This window comes from Coffea arabica, chromosome 8e (genome assembly GCF_036785885.1).
Source record: "Coffea arabica cultivar ET-39 chromosome 8e, Coffea Arabica ET-39 HiFi, whole genome shotgun sequence".
NCBI lineage: Eukaryota > Viridiplantae > Streptophyta > Magnoliopsida > Gentianales > Rubiaceae > Coffea > Coffea arabica.
In genome coordinates this window covers 5,631,626-5,641,713 of record NC_092324.1, presented here as the reverse complement: position 1 = coordinate 5,641,713, position 10,088 = coordinate 5,631,626, and the positions used below count along the sequence as shown (strand labels likewise).

The following is a 10,088-nucleotide window of genomic DNA, read 5'->3' as shown; positions in this document are numbered from 1 at the left end:
TTCGATGCTAAATAAATACTATCCCGACCCAACCCATGTCTTACAACCAGAGGAGATCGACGTAGACGAATCGCTTGCTTACGAAGAGAAACCTGTCCAAGTGCTTGACCAGAAAGTCAAAGAGCTAAGAAACAAGCAGATTCCATTGGTGAAGATACTGTGGAGAAACCATGGGGTAGAGGAAGCTACCTGGGAAGTGGAAGAAGAAATGCGAACGAAATACCCTAACCTTTTCGTGAGTTAAGGTGAGAAATTTCGAGGGCGAAATTCTTTTAAGGGGGAGAGAGTGTGAGAACCCGTAATTTTCATTTTCTAGGTTTCTCGTATTTTTATGGCTTGTTTTCTGCATTTTCGTGCTTAGAAAAATTTCTAGATAATTTTAAGGAGCAGATATAATTGTTAGATGATTTTTCTAGTATCGAATAGGTTTTGAGAAATTAAGAGCGTATACCGGACGTGGGACCCAATAGTGCGAAAAGTTCGGAGAAATTCGGCCAATTAGGTTAAGTTTTGGATACTAAAATTAATTTACCGGGTGTTAAGAGATGATAAGTGGATTGGTATAAGAGAGAGAAGTTAGGTAGGCATTTAATAAAAAGTGACAAGTGTCACCATGTGATTGCTTCTTACCTTAAGACCACTATTCATGATCTTACCATTTGACTTAAATAAACCAAAAATGACCAAAAAATCATCAAGAAGTGGCCGGCCCTTTCTTTCTCTCTTTCTCTCTCTCTTACTCTAAGCACAAGGAAGAAAACTCTTCAAGCTTGCTCCAAATCATCAAAACCAACCATCCAACCTTGATTTTGCTCCATAAAACCACTTAAGGAAGTGGTGGTGAGTTGTTGTGTGAAGTTATTTGGAAAGTTAAGGTGACCAATTGCTCACTCTCTCTTGTTTCTAAGGTGAGTTGTGAAGAACCACCCTCCTCCTTTAATTGATGCTTAAATCATGCTTAGTGGTAGTATGAGATGCAAGTTTATGGATTATTTCTTGATTTGTGGTTGAAGTGATGAAGTTTTATTATTTTTGGGGATTTTTCTGTTTTAATATAAGCATGATTGTGTGGCTATCTATGATGATTGGAAATGGTATATAATGACACTAGGAGGTGGAAAAAGTGATTAATTGCAACCAATTTCTGGTTTGGAAGAAATTTCAGAAAATTAGGGTTCTAGTGGGAGCATTCTGCCCGAATTTTTAGCTCCTAGTTAGAGGCCGAATTGGCCTTGGCTTAAAACATGAAAGTTGTAGGGAATGACATTTTAGAGGTGCCTACAAAATTTCAGGTCAATCGGAGTAGTGTAGAATGAGAAAAGTCGAAATTACTAGAGCTGTTCTGGTTTTACCCGAATGTAAGAATTGCGCCTGTAATTGGTTGTTTTGGCTGGAATTGCTTCCGAATTGGTTATTGAGGCCTTCTAATGAAATGTAGCCCTGTTTCTTAGCTTTTATCTAGTTTTGGAATTTCTGGATTTGGACTTGGAGAGCCTGAGTTATGATGTTTCCGCTAGAATGCGTTCTGTGAATCTGTTTTTACGGTTTTGATGTAGTATCTTGCATTTTTGACCTATTTTCACTCAAAACTGGGTTGAGTGACCTTCTGTGATGTTGTAGCCCTGTCTTTTAGCTTCGAATCGGTGGGTCGTACACCTTCATCCGATAATCGTAGTGAAATTGGTATCATTACCGCAAAACGAGGACAAAAACTGTTTTTTTCAGGGCCAAAGCTAATTGCATTTCCGAATTTTCTGGTTTCCTTTAATGTTTGTATATGCTTATGGAATCCTATTGGGGTCATGTTTGGCCTTGGTTTATGACTCGTTATCGAGTCTCATTGTATTTGTTTGCATGTTTTAGGGCGTGACCGTGGTGCACAACGTTCTTTTGACGGAAGTGCATGAAACCACATTTGCGAGCTTGGTGAGTGTACTACTCACTTGTATGTTAATATATGGTTTTGATACTTGAACTTGGTGCTTTGAATGTTAATTGCTTGAAGTGAAAGTGTACTTTATCACTCTCACTATGTGCTTTATATCATTGTTATCATGTGATTGGAATGTTACACGAAGTGTTACTTGAAATAAAATACATGGCTTGGTGTCGTTTGGACGAGTATCCAACGACTACAATTGTTATTTTTGAGTTCAACCCCATTGGTAGTTGATTGAATCGAGTCGGCGAGGGCTTGGTCGTGCCAATTGATATGCCTTGGGGAAGTGTTATATGGAATCTTGTAGTATGCGAGACTCTCGATTCCGGTTTACTCGAGTAAAACCAAAGTGCAAGTGTTTGGATTTCGGGCCCGGTAGGGGTATGTTAGGTGGAAGGAGTGGAAGTAAAGTGGAGTCTACGGTTGGTACTTTTGAACATTGACGGAGAGTCAATGACGTCCGATCAAGAAATGCAAACGAGGAAAGGGCTCTTGAGAGCCATCTGTATCCTTTTATCACTATATTTGACGTGTGTCTTTGCTTATTTTACAATATTGAATGAAAGCTTGATACTTATATGCACTTGGGTGCGTAAGTGATAGTATCTCACTGGGCAATTAGCTCACACCGTTCCTTTTGTTTTCCTTACAGGAATATGACTCTTTTTGGAATGAATCTTGATAGATGGTTGCCGAATGAACTAGATGTATAACTCTTTTGTATTGTATATGAAATGAAAGCCTAAATGTATCTTTAGGGCCGTTTTCACTTTCAATTTGGCAAACCGTGTATATATTAACTTTTGAAAACTTTTGTATGTCACTTTGGATTGTAATTGCTAAAGTTCAAGATGTGAATGTTTGTTTGATATTTGGTTGCGTTTTGACGGGTCGGTTACTATTTATGGCTGACTCCGAACTTCATTTTTTTTATTTTGGGTTATTTTGCCCTTTTGCCTTGTTTACGCGCGTTTATAAGTCCCGGAACGCAATAGATCGCTCTAAACTGCACCGTTAGTCCTGGCGAGAGTTGGGCAGGCAGTCCACTAACCTCTTTGGTTCGCCTTAGGGGAAGGTGGGGCTGTCACAGTCTCAATGATTGGTCTTGTTTGGAGAAAATTGTTACTTTTTCCGTGAACACATTTTTCAATCAATTTTTTACCTCAAATATATCAAATCGCTATAGTAATTTTTCTACAAAAAAAAATCCAGAAAAATATAATCCAAACATAAAAATGCAGAAGCTGTGATTGCTTTTTTAACATAGCATTTCTCTTGCCAAACCATGTCTCCGCAATCAATTAGTTCCAACCTTGAGATTTTTACACTTTTAGCCATCTGCATGTAGTCAGTTTAAAGGTAACTTAGGCCAAATATAAGGTAGATTTTCGTTTAACCCCTTTTCAGTACAGTCGGAAATTCAGCTGTTGCAGTAACGCTTGCAGTTGAGAGTGGTAAAATTCCTTAGCTAATAATCAGTTACAGTCATAACAGGCATGAACTTAACGACCAGCGGTGGTTTTAAGTGTTGGGGAAGGGCCCTGATCATCATTTCATAAGTTTAAAGAAAAAAGTCTACCAGTTTTCAGCTTTGAGCACAGCTGCACTTTGAAAACATTTTGCTACCGTGCTCAGAATCACAACCTAAGCAATTTTTAGCAGTTCACCATATGTTTCTTGATATAATTCAAGTATGAAAAGGAACAGGAGAAAGATAAAATCAGCAAAGCACTAATTGCTTTAAAGCAATACAATGACAGGCTGCAGCACACCTTCAAGTCTTAGTTTATCCCATCCTAACAACCAAAAACATCATATCACACGCGGCATACAAATTACATATTTTATTCTCATAAATAGCACATTATCCGCTTGCCATCATAGTTTCCAAGTCCAATTTACTTGTATCTTAGTACATTGTCTTAGCATATGCAATACTCCATTCTTATTTATGTAACTATACTAGATTGTTGCCGTGCCACTTCAGAAACAGACACTGGCTGGTGAAGATATGCTAATATCCTTGTCGGGGAGTTGATCTCTCATAAACTCTTGCTTACCACAATGAGCAGAGGGTACACCATCAGCCTGCAGTAGGTTATAACCAGTACTAACACTAGCTGGAACTATCAGTGCTGTCATCTTTACGTTCTCAGCATTGGCTTTCAATCGAAGGCGCTCTGCTCTTGAACCAATAACCTGGCCTAAGACAGAAGCTGCAATGGTTAATGCCATGGCAGTCTTGGGCATAACAACAGACTTCCTGAGCATGGCTATAAATGGGACTGCAGCATGCACTGCAACAAACCATGATAATGAGAACTTCTTAGTGTGTTCTCTCCAGATGCCTAACGGAACATTAGCTGCCATGCCCAAAGCACCAATGGCGAGCATCTTTGAAGTTAGTGGCTGTGGCCGAAGAGTCCTGACAAGAGCAGTTCTTGCAAGGGCAGCCCTCGCTGCAACCACTGCAGGTGGACATTTAAGCTTGATTCCGGGTGGCGGCCGGAGAGCTGCTGCTACAAGTGGGAGGACACCACTCACAGCACGGTATGACTTGGCAATTGGACAATTGCCTGTTTCCAACCATTCATTTCCCAGTGCCTCATGTTTTGAAGGATCTCCCTGGAAGACGATTAAATATTACTAAATATTCAAAGGACCAGTTTCACAACAAAACCACAGCAAATCATGTGCAAGCCCTCAGGGTTCAATTTCATAAAAGTTCATGTTATGGATATGGAAATGGGGAACTAAATTATGTCAATCCCCTTTCAGAAACAATAATATTTGCAAAGTTCAAAGAAACATACTTGATGTGAATTCTTCTTTTTAGATGTTCCTGAACTCTTTTTCTGCTTTTTCCATTTTTCTGAGAAAAAATCAAAACCGAATGGACCACCTGGTCCAAATGATGACAAACTGATGGTCGCAGCTTTGGCAGCCAAAGGGTCAAATTTAGGTGCAGGCTCTGCTTCAATTTTCTCAAATTGCAGCTGAGGCTTCCCAGATAGTGGGACAATTCCATCTTTTCCATGGAAAAGTCTAAAGGCCGTCTCGAAGCTGGGGCCATCTTCAAATATTGGTCCTTTGGATCCTCTTACCTGAAAATTAAAGGCAAAGGTATGGTAAGCATACTATCCATGGAGCTCAAAGCAAATAGCCAGAGCATCACAATCCTCCAAAAGACATTCACCTCAATTAGCTTCTCCAAGTAAATTAGTAGGAAGCCTTCAAATCATCAAAGCAAGGAATAAACATCTTACGTGAAGAGAGAGGTTCAGCGAAGAGAAAGAGAAATTGGTTGGTTTGCTGACGTTCCTCAAGAATGGACATTTCTGGATGTCCTGCTCTTCAAAGGAGCAGTCACGTGACTCCTCATTCAATGACTTGAAGAAAAATTCCATTCTTTCTACCTCCAAACCGGTTTCTGCAACACAGCATTTACCACAGTTCATATTTGCAGAACTCATATAGTTGGAGAAGATCAAGATAATTTAAATGAAACATTATCTAGTAATTCATGTCTAGTATAATGGTCATGCAAGCACGAACGGATGACAGTAGATAGAGCTGTAGAAAGTACCATTCATCAAATGAAGAAAGGAAATGCATATAAAACATGAACTGGAACCTACTCTTCTGATGGCACAAAGCAGGCAATAATTGCAGAGAAACATGAGATAACAACGATCTTTATTGTTTTGATTGTTCCAAGATTTTGAAAACAGGTTTAATTAGTATTACAAGCAAAAATACACCTATTTGGCAACTCAAGCTGAGTTAGAACTCAAGATGTATTGCATCTTCTGATCAGGTGAAGCTATAGTGGAACAGATTTAGTGGTTAGCACAGGGTTAAGAATCCAAAACCAGCTAGGGCACTAACCAGTCACAGCATAATAACGGCAGGAAACTAGTCAGCAGAAAGCTGATCAGATAGAAAACTTGGAAAGTGTGTTGCAAGAAATATATAAGCATTGAAATGTTTATGACCCCCAAAAACCATCAACAACCACTTAAAGTGGTAAACAGCAGGAAACTCAAGAGTATATTAATATGCCTCAAACTCTATTTCCCACTTTTTAGATTCTAACATCTTATTATCCAGTATATTTTTGTTCACAAGGCGACGGACAAAATTTTTATCGTTCACTTTCAGTCAAATTTAGTTAATTGAGTTTGGCTTGGCAAATAAACAAGCTAAGCTTAGAGTATGTGGGCTGATTTGGCTCATTTACAACCCCCACCAGGGACAGTTTTCTCTTCAACATTCCCAATTGAAGCAATCTTTGTGCAGTTAACCACCAAAAGGATCCTAATACACATGTTGACACATAATGCGCACTCAACTCAATTCAGTAGACTAAGACCCCTACAACCACAAAATACATACAAAGACCTGTGTGTAATTTAGTATTCTGCAACCTTTCTAGCAGCACTAACAACATTAACCCACACCTAAGCAGAGCCCAACTGGGATTTTGGGGAAAAGGGAACTAGATGGATTCATGCCCGATCTCTAGTCAAGAACAGCACATTTCCATGCTCTCTGCAATTAATTGGTGACAGGATAGCCAATCAAACTCCCACCTACAAGTAGGGAGAGTTTACCATGGGACACTCCCCAAACCCCAATTGGGCTAATCCACCTCAAGGAACGCTACCATAAAATCAAGCGAAAGGAACATATGCTTTATCACTCCTTGGGTTGATGAAAAGAACTTTTAATAGTTTAAAAGCACCACCAAGCATACATCTTCGATCACATGTAACAAGAAAATGCCTCCTCATTATTTCCCATATATCTACCCATGTATTTTGTATAATTTTCCCATTTAGCGAGCAGCTATGTTTTCCCCCGGAAAAAAACTACAAGAAAAAAAAATTTATAATGCTAACCAACTTTCTAGTCCGTCTACAGCAATTAAATGCTTGAAACCTTAACATGGGCTTAACTTCGAACAGTTCAAAACCACATATTATTAGGTCACAAATTCATCGTTTACCTCAACAAGATTTCTCTCTCAGCGGCTAAATAACATTAAATGCAAAACCAAAAGCCCAAAACAAGCAAAAAAAAAACCCCCCAATTAGCTACTAATAATCATGATTTTTCCCAAGAACTAAATAAATCTTATACAAACTTTAATGAGAATATTCTAGAAACTAAACATGTGAATCCAGATTTTCAGAGGAATAAAAAGCAGAGAAAGTCGTAAACTTTAGAGAATTGAGAAGAGAGGGCAAATGGGTTACCGACGGAGTAGGTGGATTTTCCGGTGAATGACTCGGCGGGGAAAGTTGGAGCAGGTTTGGTTGGCCTAGTAAAGCTGCGAGCGAGAGAAACGTGTGGAGAGCACAGCCCAGAGCACAAAATTGGTTGGCGGTTGTTGGGAACTTGGGATTTGATATTTCTGTTCGGGTCAATTTCAGCAGACCCTCCTAAATTATTTTGGCCCTAAAACTACTGTGCCCCTAACTTTATCTTTTTTGCATTTTGACCCCCGAAAGAACATTGAAATGAAAAGATGGCATAACTAGTCTTTAGTTCGCAATTGCAGTTTCCTTGTGCTCAATTCACCTCCAAACTCATGTTTAGGAATGAAATCACCATTGATATACTTATTTTTATTTTTATTCTTCTATTTTTTTTTTCTATTCTCTCTCTTTTAATCTCTTACTCAGTGTATCTCTTACCTCATGTTCAAGGATGAATTCGTCATTGATATTTATGGATTTATTTGGACAGTGAAATTATCTCAAATAATATTTCGCTTGTATCATAAACACATTTTCCAATCCATCTTTTTATATTTCTAATCACATTTTTATCTCACATACATCACATCACAAAAAGTGATACAGTAATTATTCCAAATAATACTCTATCCAAACAAACCTTTTTAATTTTGTTCTCTTATTTCCTCTCTCTCTCTTATTTTTTTTGTTTTCTCCTTCTTTTTCCCATCACACTTGTCATTACTAAGCTATATAGTATTTTTAATGATTAGTTAATAGCAAACTTCAATATATATACGTGTCGAAAGATTTATTTTTTGAATTAAATTTGCTTTCTAACACAAAAACATAAATATAATTAAATTAGTAGGGGTCAATTGCCTGTAAAATTCCTTAGGGGACATAATACAACTATAGTCATAGTTCATGGGGATAATTAAATTGCATATAAATATTTTTCTTACGCTTAAAATGAGGGCAATTTTGGAAAATTAAAACATTATCTGACAATCAAAAAAATAGCGAGGAGCTTCATTTTTTTTTTCATTTTTTTTCAACAAACAAAAAAATATAACGAAAAAATGATAAACTAGGAACGCGAGGGGCTAATTAAGCGTTGCAACTTGCAACTACTTGAAACATCAAGACATCAAAGATGGACAAGAATTCGACGTCATCGCAGCAGAAATAGTGAAATAGTTGCAACTCATGGAAAGAATGTTGAAGTTGATGCGTTGAATAAGAGAACAACCAAAGCGATGAACAATTTTCCACGCACCTCAACAATTGCGCCAACTTTCAAGACTCTTGAGTCTTATTTTGATAACCCAATTTGATACTTAAATTTAATAAATTCAGATCTTAACATATTCAAACCGTTTGATAACAAAAAATTAAATATTTGAATTAATTAATTAGCGCTGAATTTCTTAAATAAATTTATTTCTAAAATTAAGTAATAAACTATTCACTTATCACTGAATGTGATATGTACTCAAATATACTCCCTCCGTTCCGTTTTGTTAGTCTTGGTTTTTTTTTCACACAGATTAAGAAAGTGTAATTAATTTGGTTGGAAACATAAATTTAGATTAATAATTTCCTAAAATACCCTTATGCTAATCACGAAGAGTGCCAATTAATATCAGTTACAGTTAATGGTGCCAATAAATATCAGTTACCGCCAATAGTGCACCCTGATTGTTTTAATTACCGCCAATAGTGCCAATAAATAACAAAGATAGACTTTTCATTTATCTATGTATTGGAAAAACTCAATGTATTCAATGTAGTGGGTTAGTATTTAATAACAATGTATTAATAACAAGATATTTAATAAGGGTATTTTAGACAATTTGAAAGATTACTACATTCCTTAATGGGAAAGTGGATTATAATTTGGGACAGACAAAAAAGGAAAACAAGACTAACAAAACGGGACGGATGGAGTATTAGATTTAATACTTAAGAATTCAATAACTTAATAAATTCAGATTTCAGTTTTCAGACTTTAGTTTTATTAAACACACCCTTAATTTAAATACTAGATGTACTACTCTCCATGGTCCTTAATATGAGAAAACATGACTAACGAGATATATGAAGTTTTTGTTCTTATATTCTAGAATTATGCCTGTACATGCACTTGTATTAATTTATTTGGTAAAAGCTTAGGAGCAAACCCATAGCCATCATCCCAAAGAAAAAAGGTCACTTGAGACTGTAGTGAGTCCAATAAAGGGCTCTAAGAATATGCTACACCACAATAGAACAAAGTACCTAAGTTTTGCACATGGAAGTTTCGTTAGCAAATGCCTTTTCCTTCCTTGTTCCACATGCCTATGCAAAAGTACTTGGGAATTGGGATAGTGACCTTAATAACGTTGGATCAAAGGTATATCAAAACAAAAGCACTTGGAATAGTGACTTTAATTTCTTTGGATCACAAAAATGAAGGAAATTGTTTTTGGGAGGCGCTAGGGAGGGGACCAGGGAAACAAATCAGCAGATTGCTCATTAACTTTCATGGCGGAAGAGTTGAACCGCTATTGGGTGGTTGGGCCGATCCAACCCCACGTATTCTAGCTGACCCACAAGCCATTGAATAAATGGAATGCTCATGATGTAGTAATGCATAAGGAAGAGGCTCAACAGTTTCTGAACGGCCCATGTTGGAAATGCAGGAAAGATATATATATACATATATAAAGTCGTACTTTCATTCTTATTCCTTTATTTTGTCTCGTTCCTATATGGCTTAACGATATAGCAAGTGGTTGCAACGCATTTTGTGAAATAGCCAAACAACATATGTTGTCCCATAGTTTTTCGATGAAATTTTAGATAATCCTTCCATAATTATCTCTTCCATTCTTTCGATTTTTTTTCCCTTAATCCTAATCCTAATC

General features: G+C 37.2%; 1 protein-coding gene across 2 annotated transcripts; it reads right to left on the bottom strand.

Annotated features, from left to right (window-relative positions):
• Positions 1 to 3,768: 3,768 nt before the first annotated feature.
• Positions 3,769 to 7,361, bottom strand: LOC113704239 (uncharacterized). Of its 2 annotated transcripts, none has more exons than XM_027226015.2 (4): positions 7,202 to 7,361; positions 5,206 to 5,369; positions 4,753 to 5,043; positions 3,769 to 4,564 (listed from the first exon to the last, which is right to left on the bottom strand). In XM_027226015.2, exons 2-4 carry the CDS (start codon positions 5,344 to 5,346, stop codon positions 3,923 to 3,925), a joined length of 1,074 nt encoding a protein of 357 aa, XP_027081816.1. In that variant the 5' UTR covers positions 5,347 to 5,369; positions 7,202 to 7,361; the 3' UTR covers positions 3,769 to 3,922. The 2 variants fall into 2 exon arrangements, with proteins under 2 accessions (XP_027081816.1, XP_027081815.1); XM_027226014.2 differs by having other exon boundaries at positions 7,198 to 7,358.
• Positions 7,362 to 10,088: the final 2,727 nt, after the last annotated feature.